Consider the following 27,886-nt stretch of genomic DNA (forward strand, 5'->3'; position numbering starts at 1 on the left):
GGCAGTTGTCCTGTTTGAAACAGCACACTTTTCATTTAGATCAGACCTGTGTCTCTCCATGCAGAATTTCAGGGGAAGGTAATGAGCTTCCATGTAAGGACTTTAAATTTTAAAATCTTAGGTAATATTACTTTATGAACAATTATACTAATGTAATTAACTTATGTGTAATCAGTAAGACTACTTATATGTATGGCAGTTTGGAAGATTGTGCACCAGCTGTGTCCTTCTTCCAGTTCAGCTGCTTTAGAGTAGCTTTTTACTCATGGTGCTGCACAGCCTGTATTATCTATTAATAGGAAGACAGGTTTTTGAACTTCCTCTGAAAGAACAAATAATTTTTGTCACTCTTGCTAAGTGAATGACAGCTTTGACAAAGACTGCATTTACTCCTGAAAATTCCCATAGAAACTATTTGTCCACAAGAAAAAAAAAATATTTCTGGCTTTCCCTCTCAGCACATCCTCATTTTTAAAACACAGCAGCACATGGTGATGGACATTAATAAATAGTAGAGAGACACAGCATTGGTCTCAGCCACTATGTCTGAAAAAGGAAACACACAAGAATGGCTGATGTGCCAAGGCACTGAATTAAGGCCAAGTGACTGAAACTTTTAATGTCTGTTTCCTAATGGCCTTGACAGGATTGCACCCAAGTCAGCCCTGTCTGCCAATATATTGTTTCTTCCCTCCATCTTTAATGACAATGTAACGGACGATAGGTAATTTCCACGAATAGCTATTTGCTGAGCAATAATAATCTCTGGGAGGGCGGGCTAAGACTACGCTGTCTCTTCACAGCAAGAAATGAGGGAACAGAACAACACTCAGGACCTAATTTGCACTCTAATAGAAGACAGTGGAGTCTTACTAACAAGGAACTAGCACAAAACATCATTGTAGCCTTTATAATACATCGAGATTGCTTTCTGCTGGGGAGGGTTCATAAAAACTTGCATGTGCACACACAATACTGCGCTTTTTTGAAATGCAGTGCAAGCATTTTACATGCAATACTGCGTAGCACTTAAGCAAATATGGCACATCACCAGGGAGCCACAAGGACCAGCCCCTGCCTCAGGGATGGGGAGCTGGCAATGTGGAGGACAGTGCAGGGGCCTCCTCAGCCAGAGCCCAGGCCCAGCCCCGAGCAAGGCAAGCAGAGCAGGCCCAGGGGTAGCAGCCAAGGCCAGCCCAGAGCCCAGACCATCAGGCAAGTCTGTGGTGACAAGGCAGGCCTGGGGCCAAGCCGGGAAGGCAGTCAGCCAGTCAGTGCCGGGTGAGGGGAACCAGGGTCAGACACAGCCCCGGGACAGCCGGGCAGGGCTGGGCTGAGGCCAGGCGGGGTGTCAGTCTGCAGGTGTGGGTCAGGATCAGTGGGGCCCACGGCCAGGCCCAGGCACAGTCACAGCTGCCACTCAGCCGGAGCTGCAGCTGTGGCCCAAGCACTACAGCCACCACCGAAAGCAAAGGTCTCCAGACCACCTTGCTCTGCAAACAGAAGAATATAGCCATTTGTACAGAAGAGAAAATAACAACATGCTTTCTGAGGGTACTGTCTGGAACCCAAAATCTAACAAAAAAAAAATTAAAAAGACATGATTTAGATGATCACAAAGGTGGCATAGGAGAGGCAAAGGTGAGACCTTTGTATGACCCTACACTGAAGGCTGGGAACCAACAAAAAGCCTGTGGCATGTGGTAGCTGATGAAGAGGAGGACTGTATAAAGTGTTCTGGCATGTAAGAGTAGAGGGGAGACAGATGCCTAAAGAACAAGTAGTGGTGGATGCCTGGCATCAGGGGATGAGACACAGAAGTTGCAGCAAGTCCTAGAAAAAGCAGAGTATGGAGGAATGGTAAACAAAGCATCAGAGAGCATAGAGCAGAGAAAATGGAGGGATGCGAAGAGCTTCTATGACCTCTTCTCTCCTCTGTGTCTTTTAAAAGCCTTTAAGCCTGGCTAAAGTTGTAAAAGCATTTCATCTTCCCAGATTACCAAGGTGATTACAATGTACTATTTATACTAAGGCAGTACTCTGAAACCCCAGTCAAGGATCATGAACTCTACTCTGCAAAACCCCAGTCGAGGATCATGAACTCTGCTCTGCAAAATGCCGTGTTAAATGACAATCCATATTCACAGGGTGCATATCCAGGAGTACATAAAGAAAAAAATACAGTGGGCAACTGGGACTTCAGATACTTTTAGATTTCACCTCATGATCTCATATATTCTGGGTTATGTTTAGAGAGGAACAAAAAATTACATCTCATATGCCACCTTCAGAATCTAGGTATTATGAACAAAACATGTTTATATAAAATGCACTAAATAAATTTTAATAAAACATAAAAATTATACAAAATACGTTTAACATTTCCACCCAGTAAACGTACTCTTCTGATTCTGCTTTTGCAAATGCAGAAACCCAGCTTTCAACATTTTCAGAAAAAGGGAGCTCCAGTGTTGCAAACTGCCATATGAGCACAGGTGGTTCAGTAAGACTGAGTTTTGTGCTCATAGTTTGCCTTTTTCATAGCCATATCCTATTACCTAGTAGGCTACACCACTCCTTCTCAGGCCCATAAAGGAGATTTTTTCCTCTCTAATTTGGCTAATAGCAAAAAAAGATAAAAAAACAAACAAAGATTAAGAGGCAATTTGCTATGTGGTGCATAGCCAGGTTAATAAAGAGAACTCCTGCTGGTAGCATGTTCTTAGTGAGTAATGCACTTCATTTAGCTCAATTACCTCGACCAAGAAAATTACCGTGCTTATTAGTGCTTGCCATCCACTAGTTGCAACACATCAATTCACCAAGCAGATGCATCTTAGAGAAACTATGTCCTATCACATGAACAGTCTCAGCACCCTGGTGAAACAGACCCAGTATCAACCCTCTGCACAGTCTTCAGAAATCCTTGATTATTGTAGGAACACCAGGGACCCAAAAAGATGACACTCATGGCACTAAACTCCAATTGACCTGAGATAAAGTAAAACAAGGCCAATGCTGGGCACTTCTGAAAAATCCCAGTTTAAACATAGTTACAAGCATATTTTATAAAGAGACTAGTACCTTTCCTTAGCTGTTTCCAGCTAATCACTGCAGTACTTGAAATTGTAAACAGATCAAACGTATCCAGTACATTTTGTAAGCCTGACTGAAAAGACATTAACGTATTAAAAAATAAAAATACTTTTCTTAGCACTTATATTCCTTCTGCTTAGGTCTTTCTTTCACAGCTTGTCACTTTTAGTGCTTTGATTTGAATTTCTGCAATGGCTAAATTGGGAACCTGCAAACTAAACAGAAAGGTGATGGTGTGCTGCCTGTACCAAAATGGATTAAACTTGCTGTAATCATTGCTGAGATGTATTTTCCTACAGCCTTTAAATTCTATCTGTTCTGCAGGATGCAGTTACCCGTGCTATTTAATGCCATTCACTCTGCACAACAATCAAGTAGGTAGCCTGAAGCTAAAAAGGTAGCGAATTTGGAAGTTTTTCCTTGAAGACTAAATGGAGCGAGTAAAGGGACAGGAATGTCATTACACAGAGTGAAATGCTGCTTTTTTTTGTCTTTCCTTGCATTATTTTAAATTATATATTCATAATATTTGTATATATTTATTTCTGACTGTATAAATGGGAGAAATTCTTTTTTTAGAATGTGTAAGAAAACAAGGGTATAGTTTGTCATACTTTGCCACTGATTTATTTCTTTAATTAAAAGGATTTTGTGTAAATCCTCCATTGACCTAACATTTTGCAAAGTAAGAACATACCTTTTTTTGTGAAGGAAAAAATGATAATTTATTAAAAATACTATCTCTGCTATTATCTGTTGAGTCAATTGTGGGGAAAGAATCAAAGCAATGAGCATTGAGACAGGTACATTAGTGTGTGTAATATAATTGCACCAAACAATTGCAAATATATCCGTGTCTTTCTTCATAAATCTAAGAGACAAATAAATCTAAGACAGAATGTTTATTATCATTTAGTAAAGGAAAACTGATTATTACTTCATGACTAGTGTAAGTATTCATGCCTATAATTAATCTTGTCCAATACTTTTTCTTAAAATACCCTGTCTCCTGTTGTTTACTCATTTTCCAAATATTAGCTATTTAAGACTAAAACTTCCCATTTTGTGCAGCACAAGACAAGATATGAGGATCAGATGAGAAGTCAATGGGGTCTGGCAGCCCAGTCTTACTCCATGCCCCAGATAAATGATACTCGAGAGGAAATGTGTGATCATCTGTTGTCCACAGGGAACTTGCCTGCTTTGTTGCTGAATTTGGAAAAGAATGTGGCAGGAGCCTGCAGAAGGGGAAAGGAAGGTCTTAGACAGCAGTAACTGAAAGTCATCTCAGAGGAACAGGTTCCTTCTCTCTCTCACCAAGTTTCATTGTCATACTGGGAAAGCTGCACGAAATGAGTTCCTGCACAAGTGGCTGTATAGCAGTTTACCACTAACCGAGGCAGAATTGCAACAAAGTTGGTTGCACAGAGCTGATTTTATATAATTAGCATAGGCAATAATAGTACATGGCAAGAAGTTCAGTATATTGTGAAAGTCTGCCAGGGTTCCCAATAGCCCGCTATTAGTTGCCGCACAAGCTGATTCTATGCCACCACTTCCTTCTCCTTTATTTTTACCCTTGCTAGTTGAATTAAAGCTTCCTGAAGCATAGATCAGCTAAAAGATTCTTATTCAGGTACTCACACCTCTCGCACACCAAAAATTATAAAACTAACTAATATTCTTAGTCAATCATACAATTATTACCATTTTCCCAAATCTTTCCCCTTTGCAGAAAAACAGTAATAGAAAATGAAAATGTTCAAACGGCCAAAAAGTAAGACAAAAGAGAAGGGACTATACATTTTATCCTGTGTTCACAGTGGATGGGATAAACGGTACCAAAAATGATTTATGTTGAGAAAAATTTGTACAATGAGGCTAGTGAAGCATTAGAATAAATTCTTTAAGAAGATTATGTAATAGCCATCACTAGACATCTTTAACAACAGGTTAGACAAGAATCTGTCAGGAATGGCCCAGGTATACTTCATCCTGCTTTCAGCTGTGGGGACTAGGATTACAGGATGTCTCAAAGTTCTTTACAGTCCTATGCTGGTGTGATTTTTTTAGGATCTGTATGAAAACAGATGAGAAATGAAAGCACCTATTTTCAAATTTGAGACATTGTATTGCAACTTTTTTTAAAATTCACTATGGGAAACATTATAGTGTTTTCATTTTAGCTTTTTATTCCCTGTATATTAATAAAAACTGAAGAACAGAAAGTTTGAAGAAGGATTTGTGCTGTGCTCATGAACTCTGTGTAGGACTGGATCATACTCTAATTAAGACATTTTTTTCCTTAGCCATAAATTATTATATGCTTATGTGAGTAAGTTATGAGTTTGCATTCAGATGTGCTTGAATGTAACAGATGTTATGTGTATATAATAAGAAACACCTTTAAAAATTCCTGATAACAGGCAGATGCCCCAGACAGTTTTGATCACTTACAGATAAAAAAGCCCCAATGATACACCACCACCAGATAAGGAAATACGTGAGGCAAGACTGCCTCACTTATTATCATATGGTTCTTTCTTAGAATATTATACTTTTGTTCTAAAATGATTAGTGTCAGAACCGATGCTGCCCTTATTTTTTACATCATAGTAAATATCCAGTGCCATTAAACAACTTTATATCACCAGTAACATTAAAGAAAAGCAATTTTTCAAAGTTAATTGATACTTTCAACATTCATCCCACTTTCTTTTGCATAGTTCATACTGCAAAATTACTAATTAAAATAAAATCTTATTCACGTTTTAATCTGGTACCTCAGTGAGAGCTCCATGTGTTCAGCATTGAAACAGACTTCTCCTTAGAGAGTACTGTAAAGAAGATTAGAGGATTCACAGCCTGCTGTGACTGAATAACTAGGAGGATTGTCAGAGAAGCTGCTGTGACAAACCTTTGAACTAAACAGGAGGAATGTCTTGCAGCCTAAATGATTAGATTTCAGTCTGCACTGCATCAAGAAGTTCGTTCTGAGTCCAGTGCCAGTAGATAACTCAGAAAGACAGTGGCTTCCGTGCACATGGTTGCTTTACATCCGTTTTGCTGTATGAACACAACAAGAGATCTGGGAAATGGATGATCTCTGCATTTTGTTCCAAGAACACTTGCTTAGGGCCAAAACAAGCATAATTTCTGTACGAAGACCCTGAACTAAGGGAAAGTCATGAATTCCAACGGGAAGTTTTATTTACATGGTGTCCATATGAAGCTTATTAATGCTTATGGCCTATTCTTGCTTCTGTATATAACCAAAACCAACCCAAATATTTTTATATCACTATGTTCAAATTAATGAAATATGCAAGAAAATAAACAGTAGGACAAAAGTAACATCAGTTTAAATTCCAATTGCATTGTGAAGAACAACTCAATCCTAAAATAGAATGAAAATAAAAATGTATTTTATTCTTTTTTATTGCAAAGAAAAGTTAATATACTGCCAGAATTTCAAAACATGCAGCAAATAGAGAAAGACATCATCTGCTGGCTCACTAAAGATGGGTCTCCTCAAACACTTTCCCTCTTAAAAGAAGAGATGATGGGACGAAGGAAGATACTTGTTTCAAGACTGCTAATGAAAATTAAAATTTAATGAAGAGCTTTTTGAAATTCCGTGGGATCTAACATGTCAACAGTTTGTTTCAAGACTGTAAGATAATATATTTATCTTAAAAACTCACTTTCTTAGCACTTGAGCTGTTGAGATTTTGCTAGTAGTGGACCTGGTATGGTCTGTCATGCTCGTTTCAACTGCTACCCACCCATATTAGAAGGGTGTCTAGAATGCCGGTCTTTAAAGGCTTAGAAACTTTCTTCAGACCTTTAACTCATGCTAATTCGTGGTGTTTCTGTTCACATTTATTCTTATTAAAATACTGCTCCTCATCTCAAATACCTCTTTCCCCTACATGGTTCTCCACCAAAATTTGAATTTATAGACAACAACCGTATTCCTCTCAATCTGTTTTGTGTTCTTTTTAAAGCCAGGTTCCCAGTAGCCTTGATCATTCTTGGAGACTTTATACAGTTTCCTACGTGAATACATCTTTTGAGTACAGCTGGCCAGAATAACTCTCACCATTGGCTTATATGCCAATATTAATGCTTCCTTCACTGGCAATATGTCAGATGGATTCTAGGGTTACATTTGCACCAGTGTTTTTCATAGTCACATTACAGCATGGCTCATGGGCACCCTGGTGTTGACTAAAACACTTAGATATTTATCCTTTTGTCATCTGAAATTGATGATCCCACCATGTACAAAACAAATTCTTGCAATTTGTTTCTAAATGCATGTCTGCATTGTGTAGCATTAGATTTGTTCTCGTTTCTATTACTCAGTCTAAATAATTCAGTTTTTCCTGTATAGGAATCAGTCCTACTTTTTAATCTTCCAAATCCAATGCCCTGTCAAACACCATTAATACGCTACTACATTTTGTACCAGCGTCATTAAAGAAAATATTAAAGCTTACTCCTAAACCTCTGTAAGCTTCCTGTGCAGGCAAAGGAGAAGGACAGGCTCCTTTCGCAGGCAATTCAGAGCAGAAACCTATCTTAGTAACTCTGAACCTCTCCGCAGAGAAGCCTTCTGTTGACTACAAAGGGAGCATAATCAGAATAGCTTTTTGGAACACCCCTGTTCCTGTACCAAGCAGATGACCAACATATTTTTTTCTGTTACAGAGGAACATTAGGTTTCCTAGTCATATAGGATGTGTGAGCTTAGACTTGGAACTGGGGACAGATAGAAGATTCTGGTTTCTGTAACATTACCCACACTCGGACTGTCAGCACAAATTGAAGACATGTTTTTGAATCAATACCTTTCATGATGCCTAGAACTACATTTTTCTATCTCACTGAAATCTTTCTCAGCTATACCATCATGTTTTGTGGACATTTATATAGTTATGCATTGTCATATCCTTCTGAAAATTGATTGGTTGAATTAGAGATTCTCCATAATTTATTCAAGACAATAGATTATTTTTTCAAGACACAGGTTGTAAATACGATAATAAATCATAATGTCAGTGCTCAATAAAAGCATTAAAAGTTCTATTGCCAGATCAAGAATTCTATTTCCAGGTAGACAGGAGAAAGTTTCTGAAGTGCTGCAAAAAGAAGGGTTATAACTGAAATCAGCAAAAAGTGGTACGGATTTTTTTCAGGCAGCAGCATACATTTATGAAATACATTTTCTCAGGGGTCACCTGGTAGATGAAAGATGCAGCTGAACTCAGGTATTTGGTGTTCATGGCAAAAAAGCAAGAAAGAATTAAACTCTAGACTGCAACTCAGAAAAGGGTAAACTTGATTTATTCTGAAATAAGCTATTGCATTTCTCGATCCTTGTTTTGTTTGAACTCTTAACAGAGAAAACTTCAAAGCCACAGTACTTAACAGATGTTACATACGTTAGCACACTCAAAACAGTATTTCCATGGCCTGCTCTTTCAAGGCCATTTTTTTCCATTATGCTGTAGGTGTCTAAATCTTTTCTCTTGGTATGGGGAGTATTAAGGCATTGTTATTTCATTCACTAAACAAACAAGTTAAAACCTACAAGTTAAAAAAATAAAATCTACAAATGCAAAACAAGAAAATGACTATTATTATTATTATACTTCTATTGTTACATATGTTGCTATTGTTAAAGAAAATATGTTTGAGATAACAGCAAAACTGTGTGCATAGTACATGAGTTGTGATCCTGACTTTTTCATTTCCTAGGCCATGTGAAATTATTACTTCTGCAGGGAATAAACATTTCCACTCAGTAAAGGACTATATGGCACAGTAATATAGACCTAGGCCTATTGTAACATATTGCACAAAGGTCAGAGATGAATTTGCTTCAAGAATAACATATCAGCTTAGAGACAAATCCTAGCACTCAGCGCAGCTCAGGACAGGAAACCAAAGGCAAAGTAACTCTCTGCCCAGCTAAGCAGTGTTAGTAAGGGAGCCGATTTACCTCCAACTGTGCATATCTGCCCCTGTATGGCACAAATGATGTAACACAGGCAGAGACAAACCAGGAATTGATCGATATCCACAAGTTTGATCACCCTCTGAGATCTTTAATATGGAGAATAAAACCAAAAAGAGCCTGGTATGAAATCAATACAGTCTGTAATTATAACTGTGAGGTGAGATGAACGTCATTATAGATTCAAAATCAGGCATTATCTCCTTAACAGAGCGTGCTAAAAACATAAGTCAAACTAAGCTTTCTCACAGGCACAAGATCTGAAAGCCTGAGCAGTAGGAAAACAGAACCAGAAAACATTGCAATGTAGTACGATGGACAAATTACAATTACTAAATGTGGTGTCTTCAAAGAGAATTACCTTAGCAGGGTCTCTGACCTGGAAAATGTACTTGTTTCTGCCAGCTGTCATGCTCTGCTGGCAGCTATGTGTTTATGTATATGAATTTATAAAACATATATTAATAAGAGTTAATAAAAAGTTTACCACGTGAAAGAGTACACGCAGTGGAAGAAACATCACCAAACAAAAAAGACAGGGGAAAGAGGAAAGCACCGCAACTCTGCTGGGGAAATGATCTCAGGCCAGTCAGGAGGTGCTGAGCCAGACCCTAACTTCCACCAAGAGTGCTGCATGCAGTGAAAGGCATCTGCACAGCACTGGTGTCACGCGTTCATGGCAAAGCACCACCTAATGCAAGAGATGGAGCAAAGTTTGAACAGGCTTCATTAGCCAAGGTAATTTAAAGTGCACCTCCACACGAAGCACAGGTACAATACACATCTTCAAATGAGCAGTATTCAACATGCAACCTCCTCCATCTGTATTAACCAGAGAAAATTTAAAGTAAGCATTTTGTTACTAGAAAATACTAGAGGAGAAGATAATGCAAACCAAATGAGAAGCAGGGCAAGGAAAATCAATTTCTCATCAACTGTGGGGCAAATAACATTCAACAAATGCACATAGTCTCTAATCAGCACCAAATACCAACATGGTCCCTTTGGGCTACACTGCAATGATAAAGCACCAAATTTATGATAGAAAAGACTTTAACTTTTATTGGAAAGGCTGTGAAATAACAAGAAAATCCCACACATCTTATAGCTTATCCCTAGAAAGCAGATAGAAGGGGCCTTTGGCAAGACACTTGTGATAAGTGTATTTTACTATAAGATAGCTAATGCCCTGAGCAAATACGGCAACAGCAAAGAGTAAGAATTATTTGAAATTCTTTGCATAGAAGCTGAAAAACTAATTGTGACATGTTAGCTCAAAACAAGAAAGGATTTCATTACACTGCAGATGGCCTGAGCAAAGGGAAGCTGTGACACAAAAGGAACTGTGATGAGATTACAAAGTATATCAGAACTGTTTGATTAATCTCCTCTCTGGGGAGTTTTAAGAAATAGACACTACAGAAGACTTAAATTAGAGGAATGATAACCACATACTTCCACACCTCTGCGTCTTCTGGTTTTAACAGCTTATCTCCATTTTATCCAATGATTTTATTGCTGAAGGATTTTCACATCCTTAAATCATACTTCCTTGGGCACTGTGATACGTGTTGTGTCTCCAGAAAACTGCGCTTCTCAAAAAGCTACATGCATCCCACTCTGACACTTTCCTTTTTTAGTTACAGCTCCTTCTGTTAGGAACTTCAAAGTAGGTTTAGGCCTTGAGGAGGCATGGTGTTTATTTAAAGATCACTTTGGAGTGTTTTTAATTTCTTCCCTACTCAAGATGCTGTCATACCACTTTCCCTCTACTCATCTTTGGGAAGGTCTTCTCAAGAATTTGGAAATTTCAAGCATGCCTCACTCTTGCTCTGCTTCTTCTCTTGTTTTAGCATCCACATCCCCATGGTATTTGGGATAGAGCTGAAAAACTGACAAGAAAGAAAGAACAATTTTCTGCTGTACTCCCTGTATTGGGCATAGCTGGCAGGGTTTCGGTACAGGGGTGGCAGTTGTGACCTGTGTGGGAGGAGGCATCAAGCTGCCCTGTGCCAGTCACAGCCACTTCCAGCCAGCTCTGACACCAGTGTGTGACACCAGCTGAGAAGCGTTGAGTCTAGGACACGGAAGAAATCCCATATCCTGGTCTCCACGCAGAGGAAGTCCAAACGCATGGCCCATCTGCCAGCTGGGTGGTACTCCGAAACAACCCCAGTGTGCATAATCAGACACTAGCAAATAATTGAGGATGAAATTTAAGAAGAGTTGATCAAGAATCACCTTCAGCTAGATTTTCTAAATGACTGCACAGTATGCATAGATCCCATTAAAAACATTCGTTTCAGTGCAGAATGTGAGAGTGCAGGTGTTTGAAAATTAAATGGTTCCCGGCTTTGAAGAAGTGCTGTGAGTGCTCAGCGTTACTATGACCCCGAGTAAGCATGCAGTGGGGAACTTCTTGGTGGAAGCAAGCAGCTTCAGCAGGAACACCATTGTTTTGCTTCTACTTGATAAAATGTGCATTTTTTTACCTCATATTAGCTGATATCCATTACAAAAATGAGATTAAATCAATTTTCCCAAGATTAGGAAGCATGAAGTAAGCATAGTCTCTCCTCCCCTACCTGCACATCACAGTCTTTGACTCAGTTATGTCCTGTCATCTTTAGGATATCACCATAGAATAATGAGCACATTTTTATGCACAGTTGGTAAGAGCATGCCTTGTATCTCAGCGAATACACAGGATAAGCTCTAGGCCTTACATAGCCACAGCAGAACTTGGTGAAAAGCAGCATTGGGAAGTCATTAGTGTAGTGGGCTATACAGAGCACAGGGTACAGGACCTCCTCTGCCTGAAATATCGTACAGGCTGCTGCACGTAGCCAGCACTATCAGTTGACATAAGCAGGAAGTAAGAGCAGATAACTTATATGTCCACTTACCGTGAATTAAGCGAATAAGCACTGTGGCCAATAAAGATCCACTCTTAATGTCTGACTTCTGCTCAGAAGTAGAATTAGCACTGTTTCTTTCCAGTGTTTTCCAGTACATTAAGTTTTTTTCCTTTTGTTTTAATTAGCACACAGAAGCCAACACCTTCAGGTTTCCAAACAAATGAGTATGCTGATGCCCAGCTTCAAGAGATTGTCAGAAAAATGCGGGAAAGGGCAACAGTCTATAAGGAAAAGCTGAAAGACCCAGTGCTGTCCTCCCCTGAAGGCAGTCCTACAGCTTGTAAGTGACTCCAGAAATAGCTGTGCATTTGTTGAGTTTAAAGATGAAAATTATTTTTTGGGAACAGAAAATACTGTGATAAAATTTTCAAGTAAGTATAGCGTGTTTATCCAGTGAAATGCATCAGTTTGTGCCCACTGAAGTCAATTTATCCTCATGAGTCTACAGTAAACCAGGTCCTTAGGTATGAGCTCCCTTTGAATCACATCACTAAAGAACTTGGGGGAAAATCTTGGGCAATGTCTAGAAACATCCCTGTCAAGCAGTTTTATATATTTTAAAATACTTCCCAGATATGTTTATTCATGGAGATAAATCTGAAACGTATGAAGAAACATACATATCTAATGAGTAGATATTAGTCACTCTGAGATTAGATCTGCTGTCTAAAAGTAAATAAAATTTTAGCCACAGCAGCAACCTTCCAGACACACTGAAGACTCTAAGTGCATGCTTCGAATAGAGCAAACTCATCCGAAATTAATTAAACAAAATATGAAACGTAAAACAGATACAGTATTTTTCCTCTTTAGAGGAAAGTTTGACTTTTTTTTTCCTTTTCACAAAGAAATGAGTGTGGTGATTTTATATTCTGACATTTTTTAGAAGCTGTTTATTGCTTACCTGTTTTTTAATAAGCTGGGAAAAATAGTGCCTGAAGTATTATAAATTATATCAGATGATAAAGGAATTCCTTTTTTTTATTATTATTTCTTAGCTCATTTACTTCTTTTGTTCTCTTTGTGGAACCTACAATCATTTATTTCCTAAATCATTATAGATGCAGTTTGCCAGTTTACTGCTGGGACTGTGTATCCTATTCAGAGGTAAAGCCACCATAATTAATGGGACAAATGTGTGGACAAAATTATCTGGCCCAAAGATGGAAGAACTGGGCTCAGAGGAGTGCCGCAAGACTTTTGACAGCCTAGAAATATACAAAACCATAGGCCTCCTGTTAGTTTCACCTGCTGCATCTTGCATATCAGTTCTCAGGAGAGGGGAGAGATCAGCCCATGACACAGACATCTTTTCTTGTCTCCATCATAATTGCATGCATTATTTGCAACAGTCATGTAAAGAGAAATGCCCAGTTGCATTAAGGAATGCTGAATTATAAATTACCTTATTTCTTGTCAGTGTTTTATAGCATTAGTTGTGGGCACTGTCCAAGGAAATACGGGAATATATATTGCACTGTAACACGAAGTGCCCCATTCTTGATAGAAGACGTACGTGATTATATCAGTGGTGATTTTATTCTCCAATCTGTTTTCTAATGCATTCAGTGTTATAATGAATTGTAGCTTTAGTCACTGCCAAGTGTTTTTAGAAGAGTTTTTAACATGATGAGGCTCTAGTACGTGTTAAAACAGGGTGTAGTAATTGAGCCATTATTAAAATGTAAACCTTTGTGGCATTCTATGTGGCTAGCACCATCAAAGAAGAAGCCTCCACCCCCACCAAAAGAAGAAAAAAAAGAAGAAAAGAAAGAGGACGCTGAAGCAAAGCCAGAGGAGGATCATTACTGTGATATGCTGTGCTGTAAATTCAAAAAACCTCCACTGAAAAAATACATGGAGTATCTGCAGCTACCAGACAGCATAGACTCATACACAGGTAAATTAAAAGCTATACAATAGAATGGGGTAAAGGCATATTGAAGTGATCAAGTATTACACAGTACCTGTGAGCCACCATAAGATCTACATTCCAGTTTGCTACTCAGAGGGATGCATAGATCCTGCCCTAAAGAACATTTATTTCAAACAGGGAAAAGACATGGAAAGTGACAACAGTTGTAAAGATGGTATGCACGAAGCTGGTATGCAAACCAACCACGGTCAAATAATTCTTTTGTCAGTTATAACATACACGAGCAGCATGCAAAATGTAGCAAGTTTCTTTAGATGCATTAAATTCTATATGCTCCCATAAACTTATCTTTTTCCTGTGTTGCAAATTCTTTGTGTGACTCCTAGTTCCAACCTATATCACTTCAGCAGCCTGTGCCATTGAAAAAGGGAGAATGGTAGGTTGCTCTGGGCAGAAACATTCCCAGATAGTGCAGGAGAATAAATGCATCTAAAAGAATAAGAAAAGATTCTAAGTTCATGCCTGTAAACTGAATGTTTTTTCTTTCAGATCGCCGTTACGTAGCATGGCTCATGCTTGTGACAGTCGCCTACAATTGGAATTGCTGGTTTATTCCCCTTCGCTTTGTGTTTCCGTATCAAACCCCAAATAATACAATATATTGGTTTACCATAGACATCATTTGTGATATCTGCTACCTGTGTGACTTACTAATTTTCCAGCCCCGAGTGCAATTTTTAAAAGGTGGAGATATAATAGTAAGTATTGGAAGTGGGATTTCCATGGGTAGTAGTTGTGTGTTAAAGTACATTACAGAAATACCCTCTAATCTGACACATTTTTTCCTGCTATGTCAAACCTATGCAACATTTTATTTATGAAAGGATACCTATGTTGTTCTTCACTGGCCTTCCATTATCCTGTTTTGGAAGAAGGAAACATATCCATTGTCTGCGTTCTTAAAAAAAGAAAAACCAGATTTGAAAGTAACAGATGAGAGTAGTTGGAACGGGCATAGAGCTCTTTCTCACCGGGAGTAAACTGGTGCAGCTTCCCTGGAATCAGCGATCATATGACTATGTCCTCATACATGTATGCATGTGTTTTCATGTTTGTGTGAAACTTTCAGCTTTCTATTCACCTTGTGCAGAAATCACAGTTGAAGGCAGTGGATATTCTGGTAGGGCTGGACAGGATATGCATGTTTTGTTACAGATTGTGAGACTGTGGGTTATTTTGCCAAAATCAGAGCAAATCCCTGTGATTTCAGGATGCTTTGAAAATATTTATTTGATGTATTTGGGGAAAATATGTACATTCTATTTTGCTTCTTGCTATTATTTTTGTGTTAACTTTTTTATAGAAAAATGCAAAATAAAACTCTAAGCAAGTACCTGAAAAAAGGTAAAAGCTTGCCCTTAACATATCAGAAGGGCATTTAGAACATTAACTTTCCTTTAAAATCTTCCCTACTTTTCTTTAACTTCTTATAGAAGAAAACCTAATGTGGAAAAAAAGGAGTTTAGATAACCTCAGTGTGACACTACTGTGCCCAACAGACAGAAAATTCAAAATTATATATCCTCAAATGTAATTTGGAACTAGCTTTAGTTCAGTGCTTTACATAAAATTTTACACATTGTGCATACAAGATATTACTGATACCTTTGCAGAGGAATCTCAGATAAAACTCTGCAAATATAGTTTGGATAGATACTAAATGCAGTGCAGTGTAATGTATTTTTCCATGCCAAGACATTCAGTAACTGGCAATCTTGCCTAAATCCTACAAAACTCAAGTTTTATGAACAAGGTTAAAACTCTAAAGTAGGAAGCTTACCTTGTATTTCCCTCGAAGCTGTTTGTACAATTCATAGATTTTAGTGCATGAAGAGATCATCTACTGCCTGATCTCCTGCATTTAGTTTAATGCTTAAACTGATAATAGTGAAAAGTTGGCATGGAAATACCCTTAAGATTTTAAAGCTATTTTTAAGTGTCCCTGGTATAAATACAGAAAGTATAATAATAGATAGATTTCTTTAGATACTTGTGATTACCCTTTCTTATTAAGGTATTAGCATCAGTTCCCATGGAGAGCAATTTAAAAATAAATAGCTAATCATTACTAATGAATGCAATGTTGATTATTATAATGCTAATTATGCTAGCATGTTAATGCTAGCTTTCAAAGAGCTAATTTTGTACAGCACTTTCAGAAATGTTCTTTGCATTTTTCTTGGAACCACTGAAGTCAAATGGAGTTTTTGGCCCCGAAACTGAAGGGGTTTAGGTCAAGCACCAGCTGCTAGAGATGTCCTGAGAGGGAAGATTTGTGGGAAAAATGTAACACGCTTTGCTAGACCAACAGCCAGACTTGGGAAAAATCAGACAAACCCCAAACCTGATTTTTTCAAGTAGGTCTAATAAAATCTGGTCCAGTGTAAATCGGTACTACTTCTTCCTACAGATATTTCTCCATTCATACTTTTAGACCATAATTAATACAACTGTCATCATTCCTACTATCATAAGAGAATTATTATTATTGTCAAGTAGCAGAGGCTCATTCTTGACATTCTGTTCTTGACTATGCCTTTTTCTCCTTTCTCACCGTAGTCAGACAAAGTGGAAATGAAGAAATTCTACCACAGCTCTGTGAAGTTTTGGGTAAGCAGATCCTGTGTTACTGATGTCAATATGTAAGTTCTGGCTGTAGGATTTCACAGGATTTTTTTCATTCACTGAAAAGCACTGTTGGCTTAAGAGCATCACCAGAAAGCATTGGCTTGATGGCATGTCAGTGCTCTACCAGCTGAAGACTGCCATCTTCATAAAGTGTTTAATTGTAAAACAGAATAATTATAAATGCAATTATAAATTCTGAATAATAAGAAATTAATAAAATATAATCAATAAAATTCTCTGTTTTGATGGGTTTGTGCAAGGTCATCCCCGCACACACTGAAAGACAATAGCACAGTTTGCCAGAGATTCATTAAACAAAATAAAAAGTCTTGAAGTTAGATGATAACTCTATTTGATGAACTGTTATGCATGGTACTGAATAGGTCATCGCTCACACAAATAAAAATTCAGACCAAGGTTTTTGATGCTCATTGCACTTTATAAAAGCAAAGATGCATTTGATTTAAGAAAATTGTTCATTTTGTTCGTAAGTATTGTTTTTGCCAAGAGAGGATAGGTAGTCTATTGAATTCCTGACACACATACAGCTCTGTGACACTGAGCCCACATCTCTGAAATCTGTTATTGCCCCCTCCTCTTCTGTAAATACTTTTGCACCTGCCTTGTTTCAGAGTTAAATTTGTCTCAGTGACTGTGGTATCATTACTTATATACTTGAGGTTCAGCTATCCAAAAGTGCAGGATATACACTGTACAGGCAAGTGAGTAGGACAGAGTCAAACTTACAGCAAGAGAACTAGGTGGATATGTAGGGTTTTATTTTAAGTTCACACTTGCAGTATGTTTAGTGCTCTTGATTGCTGCAGAAACTAATGGAAGTTGAGTGTTCTCACCACGTGCAGGATATAATCTGGGAATTTGTTACATGATTAAGTACTAATTATCAGCTACTGATATTAAAGCACTTCTGACTAAATTTTGCCTCCTCTTAGACATGTGTCTGAGACAGGGAGAGAGGCCATAAAAGGCTGTTTGTCCTGAATCAATTTTTTGGTTTGCTTTGCTTTTTTCACAGAGTTCAGGTATTAACTGCATCTTACTTGCATGGAATAAAAGGTCAGTGCTGCAGGCTAGTTGCTGCCAACACAAGTTATGTCTCCCAGGGCAACAGCATTTCTGATTACAGTGAGATGAAGCCTACAGTTCCACATCCCTCTTTTGTTCCCAAATGATATCAGCAACAGGGCAAGGCACCACAGGATCTTCAAAAAGGCAAAGCCAAGTTTGCCACAGCTTTCCTTCTCTCCACAGAATTCGTGGAAAGAATAAAGCAGGCAAATAAGAAGAGTAATCACACGGTTGATGTACTGCAGGGAGATGTTGAAAATCCTAGTGAGATGGGAACGAGAAGCATCCGAATATAATAAAAGACAATACCTATTTTAAAAAAATACATCCAAACTTATCATCCTGTGATAAATCTGTTGTTTGGAAGACATGGCTTCTGCAGGTTGCAAGCAAGGAGTCTAATTCATTGTGTTCCCCCAGATTGCTTTAGGCAGCCTGGTTTTAAAAGCTGTAGGACTACTAAGAAGTGCTTGTGGAGTGCTCTCCCTACATCCACTCACCAGCCACATGCCTACCATTTTAGTCTTGTCAGAACTATAACTGAAATAACAGGATGTGTTAGTAATCAAATATCTGAGATACTGTTAATAATCCCCATGAAACAGATGAAAATCTCAGGCACAGGAGACTTAAAAGCAGGGCAGAGCAAAGCTGTTGGTGTTCTCAAAGAGATAATCTTGCCTGCCAGTACTTTGGAAGTTAGAGGCTTAGCATGCTGACTGTTCAAATATTACACTCAATCATGATTCAGTCTAAGTAGGTTTTTGACAGCCAGTAAATGCATTATGATTATTGTGAAGTTTAAATTGACCTCTCTGCTCTTCAACAGCTCGATGTGATATCAGTATTGCCGTTTGAAGTTTTATACTTCTTCTTTGGATTTAACCCAGCATTTAGAGCAAATAGGATGCTAAAGGTAAGATCTGTGTTAGTGATGGATGGTTAACCACAGATAAATATTTTTACAACCCAATGGAAATTTATTCATAATATTTAGGAATATGAAATTTAGAAATTTGAAAATATCCTCAAGATAAGCTACAACATCAGTAAACAAACCGACAAAAAATACAAGACATAATCTAGCCAAATGAAGCCTTTATTATCTTATTTTTCTTCTGACTTTATTATTTCCTACTTTCAAAAGGTGTTTTGTGATTAACGCTGGTTTGTTTCCATTATTTAAACTAGATTAATCTTAAATTACCTGTTTAGTTTTCAAAGACCAAGAAAAAATTAATTTAAGATCACTAATTAATGCCAATGTATTTTCCCCTTCTGCTGGTAATGTCAGTTCTTAAAAGCAAGGGAGGGAATTTTAAGGACAACATAAACTACACACAGCATATTTAACAAGCATAAACCCACTTCTGTTATCGAGTCCAAAGACATCTGGAGTTGTGCAATGAAGTGGCTGAGAAGGCATTAGACAACAGCCCTCTCCCTGCATTTCATGGTACCTAGCAGGCCACTTTGTGGCTAAATACATTCCCCTTCACACAAGCAATATGTTGACAAAGAATTGTCTTTCACATAAGGTTGGAGGGGGAACAAGAACTCTGAGAATAAAATGAGGGTGCTCTTCACTTCAGTTTTCAAAAAACTTCAGAATTCCATAAATCAGAATGAAAACAATATGAAAGAATGAAAAGTTAAATAGTACCTTGTGTTAGGCAAACAGACATGTACTGAACAAAAACAAAGAAAAAAGCTATATGCGAATATTAAGGGCTATCATTAAAGGTAAATTACAAATCATTAACAGGAGGAATTCGATACAGCAGCAATTATTACTACATGGTATCATCTGGTATGTGGTTGTTGATATGTATAATCACTTACTGAGAATTACTGGAATTTCAGAAAGTGTAAAAAGGGATTTTTATGTGTGTAATTCTCTCCGATAAAGTTGCCCAAGCAATTATATATGTTTGAGGAAGTAGAAGTCATTCATCTGCAGCAGTCTGACCTAAACAGCAAGGTTATTTCTATAATCAGATTAATGGGACACTCAACACCCAAAACAATGTTTAACTCAATTTTCATTTTTGCTTTGCAGTTCATCTTTTAGTTAAATGGTTAGAGAAAGTCAAGACTACTGAAAAATCCATTATTTTCAAAATGTGTATGTGAACTAATGTCTGTACTTATTAGAAAAAGATGTGTGGTGAGGAATAGTGATGGGATTACTTTCATTTGTTTTCCATTCAGCATAACACATTCTTTGAGTTTAATGATCGGTTGGAAGCTATCCTGGACAAAGCATACATCTACAGGTATGTGCTTATTAAACTCTTGCAGCATGCAAAGCTTGGCACAGAATGCATTTCATTTGATTTCATGACTTGTCAGTGAAGCACTGGATGGAACAGGCTGCCCAGAGAAGTGGCTGAGTCCCCATCCCTGGAGGTATTTAAAAGACGGGTAGACGTGGTGCTTAAGCACATGGTTTAATGGTGGACTTGGCAGTGCTAGGTTGACAGTTGGACTTGATGATCTTAAAGGTCTTTTCCAACCTAAATGGTTCTATGATTCTATCTTTAACTGTTCAATTTAAGATTTTTAAAAATAACTGTCTTTATTGTAATCATTAAAATAATAACTGTAAAGCTTCACTCACATACGAAATCTAGCTCAATTCAGCTGGCCTGGTTCAGGCAAAATGTTCACCAAACTGAGGCTCCTGACAAAATTTAACTGATCAGAATTATCAGAAGTTTCTTTAGTGAAAGAGCTGAAGAATGGTTTCCTTAGGTTGCTAATAACAGTGCCAAATCCCCAGTAGCTATTTATTTGTACTTAATAAGAGTCATGAGCTAGAGTCTGGGTCAACATTTTTTCTTCAAATATGATCTCACCATGAACGTGGCATATACAGAAACTTGATCCTCCACTCATTGGCTAAACTTGGAATGAGAATCAATTCAGCACAGATCTCAAATAGTGATTATAACTCGTCTGCTGCACTTTCTCACCTTCTGCATTGACTAGGATAATACTGGAACTAACTCAAGCAGTCCATGGAAATGGGTATGGCAAGTGTCATAGGCCCCTCAGCAGTCAGTGATGCTGCTAATACCCAATGAACCCATCTACTGTGTCACCATTATTGTAACCTGTCAGTGTCATCAGCTGTAGGTTATCCTGTGCAATTCCGACACCGACAAATTTTTTTCCCCTGTCCCAGTTTTGGGATATGTACTGTTCCTGTGTGCTGCTGCAGCAGAAACAAGACTTTGTTGTTTACGATTTTATTCTATTTTGGAGATTATTGCACTTAAATGGTAGACTTGGTATTTATACATTGCAAATGAGATGTTTTATGAGATTTAGAAACTACTTAATTCGAAAAGGAGTTTTAAACATCATCTGTTTCATATTTTCATGTACCTGAAAAATAAAACAAAACTTAGAAGTCTGAAAGTTCTGCTAAAGTATTTTTGAGATGCTGACCTCCACAAAGCTTATTCTTCTGTTGCCCTCTCCTTTCACTTATTGAAGAGACTTTTGTGGTTTGGGGTTTTTATTCTTTTTTTAAATTCTTGTTGGTACATGTCGCATCCCACCTGGGGGAAGAGGGGGAGTGACTAAGATTCACAAATGCTCTCGGTGTGGATTAAGGTGAGCCAACACTCAAGGTCCATACACAAACATCAACTTTAATGGAAAGCTTCTACAGAAACAAATATTGAGGGTGAATGATGCCTGCCAGCCCTCTCATGATTATATCTACCCCAGCTATGCGGCTAAGCTATGTGGCTTTATGGAAAATCGAGGTAGGCCATGCAGTACTTAACTACAATTTAGCAACTTTAAGAACTTAATAACCTTAGGAGAAGTGAAAGGCGGGGGGGGAGAGGAAGAGGAAAGAAGAGGAGAATCACCAGTCCTGGATCCAGCGTTGGGCCTGCCAATGGGGGTACTTGGTGGAGAGAGCCCCCAAGAGAGAGCCAGAGTCCCTATTTATAGATTTCAGTCTCTGGACCTCTGGAACCTTCTCTCGTCCCAGTTCCAGGAGTGGTTGAGATACCAGTCGAATCAAGAGAGGCGACCAAGGCTGTTTGAGACATCTCATCGTTTTGCACTAGCAGTTCTCTACAGTACAAGAGAAGGCTTGTCTGAATTTCCACAAGATGAAGAAATTGCTTTTCAGTTTCTGAATCGCTGCCTCCCTATCTTCTCCAATTTCTAATCTCATTAAAAAGAACGTTTTTTCATCTCTCTTGCTTATATTTGTTAACATTTTCCAATGTTGAGATCTTTTAAAATTAATTAATTATTTTCCATATTACTTCCTCTGCTTCGGAGTCATAATTCAATGACTTCTCTATGTCTCCTATAATCTTTGCAGTGAGTACTGGGAGATATGAATTTTTAATACAGATGGTTTTGAATCAAGTAATTAGCGTGTATGTAACAGTAATGTTGTGTGTATATGGCTTTCAAGGAAACAGGAACAAATTAGCAAACCCATTTTCACCGAAATAGGCAGTTTTGCAAGGGATAGAGTTTCACACTATATAAAAGCATGGAATGGGAAATGGTTGTTTAAAGGGCAATTTGCGAATGAGATGTGTGTATCTTCAAACTACTAACTAACTCTGAAGGATGTGATGTTGATTTGTGTGTCAAAAAACAGAGAAAGTGCTCATTTAGAAATGCTAAGACACACCCAGCAAGATCTCACTGGTCCTGTAAAATGTATGAAGTAGCGGGAAAGACAGTTTACTCTGCAAAGCTGTTCTGCCTTGTTAGTTAAGACAGTTTTGTAGCATGGTATTGGTTGAGTGCCACATCTGTGTGCTGCTGCTTGTGTGTCTGCTTCCTGGTCATGGTCCCACTTACGTTTTCCAGTATTATATCACTTGCAGAATGTAAACTGCAGAATGTAAATATTACAAATTGAATCCATTTTCTATCTCACACTCTTAAGAGGCCAGAAACCTGAAATGTGTGAAATAGAGCACTCTTCATAACTAAAAGGCAATTTTAAATCCCGCTGAAGACGTACATAAAAACAATGGTAAAGCACATGGACTTCAATATTGCTCAGCAAATATAGGGTTAACAGTACTGACACTTTATTATCTATAGGTTTTCCATCAGTGCATTGCTAAGGTCTGTGGTAGAAAAAAAATGCCTGCATGCTGTACCACCAAAATGTTATATTTTGTATTTGCAAAAACACCTATTAAATATGTCATGCCATGCCCTGATACAATTCTTTAAAATGTACTTCAGAAAACACCGATTCTCACTTTTTGGGGTGCTCATTGGTAAAAACATTTATATGGCAGAGATCTTTTAACTGGCTTAACAGAAGGCGTTAGGGTAAGGAAAGAAAAAGGAGAAATGGAGAAGAGAGGTCATTATACAGAAGAAGAGTACAAATGGGAGCTAAAAAATATTAAAAAAGACAGGTTGTTTGTGCAAACTACTGCATTTTATTTGAATGTAATAATGTTTTGATCTGAGATCCTGGTATGGCCACCATTTGAGCAATAAGGCACCAATTAACTGGATAACATCAAACTAAACTTCTACACAGCAAGTGTATGTGCCTGGGTGGATTCTCTTCTCAAACTCATTAGTTTGAGTTTGTAGAAATAGACCTAACAAAAGTTACTACATCTTATCTACCCATTGTGGTAGATTCAACATGTACCTAGAGAAATATAATATATATTGTAGCAAAGGCTTCCAGAACCTTTACTCAGACCTCAGGAGTCACCTTGCATGGATTTAAACTTGTGCACAAGACCCAGCGTGGTCAATATTGCAATGTTACTAGATCACATCAGCTATCTGCTGTTCTTGATAGCTTGCAACCCTAAGCAGAGCTGTCCTGGAAGCACAACAACATATAAACAGAGAAGTGACATTCATTTGTCAACATCCTAAAGAAGAAGAGTACACATAGGTAGATTGCTCAATGGCATGGAAAGGCAAAAGAGGGCACGCAATGGCACCTGCAGAACCAGCAAAGGAACGCATAATACAGAAGCAACCACAGAGATATTATCTCCCATTAAATTAGTTTATAGACCTAACTTAGTTAGAACTTATTAATTTTTCATAAAACCATGCACTCAGTTACTATGCACTGCAAACTGCATTGAATTCTAGCTGTAGTAGATAAACTCATTACGTACCAGCCTCCCTGTGTTTAGGCAAGCCCTGTACTTTTCCTGCTTATTTACCCCTTGCCTGTACAAATATTTGAATGGAGAGCTAAATCCAGGAGATCTTTCTTTTGATGCCCATGCGCTAAACAGAGGATATACAATGAGATCATTATTGTATTAAACAGAAAGCTGCTTGGTGCTTAAGTAATTCATCATTGGTGTTCTTCAAAGAACTGGCTATAAGCATAAGAATGGGGATTAGGAATGATACAACTCCCACTGTAGCCACCAAATCATACTATTTAGTGGATCTACTGCAGGCTTCCTAGCACAGCTCTTGTAAAGCAGTTCATTTCTGACGTCAGATGTTTCTTGGCTTTGGTTCACAAGTTTAGAGCCTATCTTGAACAGAGTTTGGCAAACACATTAACCCTCTAGCCTCATTAATATAGCTTCCAATTTCTGTAAATATTCATAGCCAATTAAAGAAGTGGATTATAAAGTCTTCAGGGAACCATAATTTAAAAATTATCCTATGTCAAATATTCTAGGAAAGACATTTATTTGACCTTGGACAAAACGTGAGAGACGGGGTAACTGCCAACTATTTTTTTCATGGAGTCAATACAGGCGGAGAACTACTTAGTGGATGCTTAATATAAACATTGTTGATCCAAAAAAACAGTGGGTTCCATATTAAAAGGAAGGAAAAACGTAAGTTGTTTTACAGCAATCTGTTGACCTTTACAGGGTCATTCGAACAACTGGATACTTGCTGTTTATCTTGCACATTAATGCATGCCTGTATTACTGGGCTTCGGACTATGAAGGACTCGGCAGCACTAGATGGGTGTACGATGGCAAAGGAAACATGTAAGTCCTTTTCTCTTGCAAGAGATTTTTGTTGATCTTGCTCTTTCCTGCATAGCCCCTCCTTTTTCCATGCCTTTGCTTGCAGGGTATGCCATTACTTTACAAGTGCTTGGATAGCAAACTTTTAGCACCATGACTGCTGATTAGCAGGTTTCATTACTAACACATATTTGGAGGGCAGGTGCAGTGAATAATCAGTTTACCACTTTCAGCTTTTATAGGTTTATGAGTCAGTGCTAAGCACTAACTTAATTAAACATTTAGAAAGCAACAAGGGTCATAAATTCAACTTACTGATTGCTTATGCACATGGGAACCGTTAGAAGGATTGCAGAACAATCCCTCAAAGGAATCAGAGGCACAGATTTTTTTTTCCTGCCACACAGCATTGTGTCATTAAAGTGCAACATTTTAGACCCTCTAAACACCATGGTGATTGGTCTGAAAAAATTCCACCCACTTTCTCTGCTCTTTTGAGAGGGTCATGCTTAAACATGTGGCAGGGTGTCTCCAGTGGGAAGGACTGGATATTGGCACACTTTTCCCCAAACTTCTTGTGACAGCAGTAGGCTGGGTGCCAAGTAAGGGACATTCATGAAGATGATGGAGAGGAAGCAAGAGAAAATAGCAAAAATATATTTTGTGTGTAGTTATATAAAAACATATCTAGTAGGTTCAGATGTATGAACATTCATTTCTTTCAAAGGCCATAGCATAGCTAAAGCCACAGAAGCTCAATTTGTTCATTAATTACATTCTTTGCAAAACCACATATAATATACTACTGCTGTCATAAATCACCCTTCAAACAACTTTTCACGTTTCTCTTGGAGACACGCTCCTCTTGCTTGTAATTTTGTCAAGACTTCACAAGTTTGGTGTAAAGTCACTATCTTGAAGGGTAAGAAAATAGCCTTTGAGAGTAAAACACACTTTGTGTAAAGCAGCAGTTGTTTTTTATAACTATGGTTCTCTCTCAAAAAAATGAGATGGCTGAAGTTTCCACACACCACTAAAATACACAGCTTGAGTACTCCAGTCAGACACATGCAAGCAGGCTGATGGAGCTCAGTGGGACCACTTATGTAAGTGAAGTTATACACAGGTATTTATTCACAGGATCAAGGCTTCCAGAAATCTGACAAGAAAAATGCAGAACGAATCTCCATTATAGCTATTTTTGTTAATGTCATTCTTGGGAATACTTGCCTCATAATTAAAAAATAAGGTAACTAAGACTGAACAACCTGAAAACTCCAAAAGTAGAGCGCTTTCTCAGTCTTCAAGTTTTTAATGTTTCTTCAGAACAGCCTAGAGAACAGGCAAGAAAGTCTTCTGGTTTTTCACGGACAAGAATATTTTACATTTCACTCAGGGAAACAATTGGTAGAAATGATTGGCTAGCTTGATCACAGACAATGCAGTTGTGATCAGAGGCAATGGTCAGGTTTTTCAATATTTTGTGATACCTTTTCCATGAGAGGACAAAAACACTTCTCAAATGATGTCACACTGAAATCACATGGGATTTAGGGCAGCATTTTTTATAAACAATAATAATAAACTGATAATTCAAGGTCTGCGTTAAATTGAGATGCTGAAATAAAATGCATATTAGAATATATCCATGTAAGCCTCATTAAGCCATTAATCTACTTCATCTTGACATTGGTTGATGAATGTATGACTTCATTCTTTTGCTTGTATCTAACTCATATGGATAATACGGTCTCAGGTACATGGAACCCCAAGGAGTATCCCATGTTGAGGTGCATTTCATAAAGTATAGCTTGGTATCCCACTAACAGCAAATACCTTCTGTATAGGATAGTCATCGCCTCAGAGAATCAGGCACAATGTTTTATCTGATTGTCGAATATTTGGGGCTTTTTGACAGAGAGGTATTGTGTGAACATTAGTTATTATTGGAGATGCAAAGTGAATTTAAACATATCAGACAAGACACTTCCAGGTAATTCATTTCTTTGGAAAGCAGGAATTAAGAACAATCTGGGAAAAATCTGTCAGAAAAAGTGACCAGAACTTCAGTATATATTATGGCACAGCAGTGCAGATGTAATTTCCTTTCACACAGCAGTCAGAGTTGCCCGTATTTGAAGCAAAATATGCCATTGGTCTCACGTAGAATGGGAACGCGTTCAGAAAGAAGGTAAGATAAACATCGCTTTTTAGCTAATTAAAAAAAATGACAGTAAGCAGTTCGACAAATAAATCAAAGTTCTAGTGGTCTCATATTGCACTACCCAAAGCAAATGATCTGGCACTGATTAGTGGCATGAATGTTTTATGTAGAATCCCTGCTGTGTCCATAAAACGTTGCTAGTTATGGCCAAAACCAGTTCTTAAAAATGTCAACACTTCTAGGATCATTTTTTTTTCCTTTCTAGGCTAAAAAGGATACACAAACAAGAGCTTCCCATATCAATTTGATTATATCTATGTTCCTGAGCAGGCATACTAACTGCTGAACTTCAATTTATAACTAACAGCTGTACACAGCACTCAAACCACAAGCAAAATCATCAAAGTAGCTCTTTTTGCAAATTTCTGCTAGCTGTATTCTTTTCCAGCTCATGTGCAGATTCTAAAGTGTTAGTGCCAGTCCGAGAAGATTTGAGGTCTTTTGCATGGCAGCCTTCAATGAAAGCCTTTGACCTGAGGTGCAAAAGGCAGTCAACTTTACCCCCTTGCAATACAGCCAAATCAGCTACACAAGATGTTCCCAGCATTAAAACTGCACTCATGAGCTTGGTATAATTAGGCAGACAGACCCCAGTCTCTCCTAATGCAGAAGGATAGCATCCCTGATGCAACACCATAGTGTAGAGCCTATGTAACCACAGCAGCAGGATATTGAAAAGGTCTCTTAGTTGTAAGTGAACAATTTGAACTATATGTGTTTATTTACAATCTAATTTAACTACCTAAGATCGGTCTCTCTAATTCCTCAGGAAAATGGACAAATCCTCTAGAAAGGGATTCAAGGCTGGAATGCAGTGTCGTTGTTCTCACTTGTGCCATGGAAGTATCTGTCTCTTTCACCACTGCCTGTAAGGGGAACTAAAACTAGGGAGCTGAAATTCCCATGCAAACCCCCCAGGTCAGCATTAAGTTTGGGCAAAACAAATCATTCCATTTTGCTCACGGTATATTTCTTCTGCTGTTTGCAAGTCATCCA

The 27,886-nt window shown here is 38.0% G+C and overlaps 1 protein-coding gene across 1 annotated transcript in view; it reads left to right on the top strand.

Moving 5' to 3' along the window:
- The window catches only part of CNGB3 (cyclic nucleotide gated channel subunit beta 3), a 61,291-nt gene that overhangs the window by 12,909 nt on the left and 20,496 nt on the right, over positions 1-27,886 (top strand). The window contains exons 3-9 of the mRNA XM_087734657.1: positions 12,162-12,316; positions 13,751-13,936; positions 14,462-14,670; positions 16,532-16,582; positions 18,519-18,605; positions 19,901-19,965; positions 24,565-24,687. Coding sequence (XP_087590783.1) covers positions 12,162-12,316; positions 13,751-13,936; positions 14,462-14,670; positions 16,532-16,582; positions 18,519-18,605; positions 19,901-19,965; positions 24,565-24,687 — 876 coding nt within the window. The remainder of the gene's footprint in view (positions 1-12,161; positions 12,317-13,750; positions 13,937-14,461; positions 14,671-16,531; positions 16,583-18,518; positions 18,606-19,900; positions 19,966-24,564; positions 24,688-27,886) is intronic.

The sequence above is a fragment of the Nipponia nippon genome, unplaced genomic scaffold, assembly GCF_047370975.1.
Source record: "Nipponia nippon isolate SJK-2023a ecotype South Korea unplaced genomic scaffold, ASM4737097v1 scaffold_1, whole genome shotgun sequence".
Taxonomy (NCBI): domain Eukaryota; kingdom Metazoa; phylum Chordata; class Aves; order Pelecaniformes; family Threskiornithidae; genus Nipponia; species Nipponia nippon.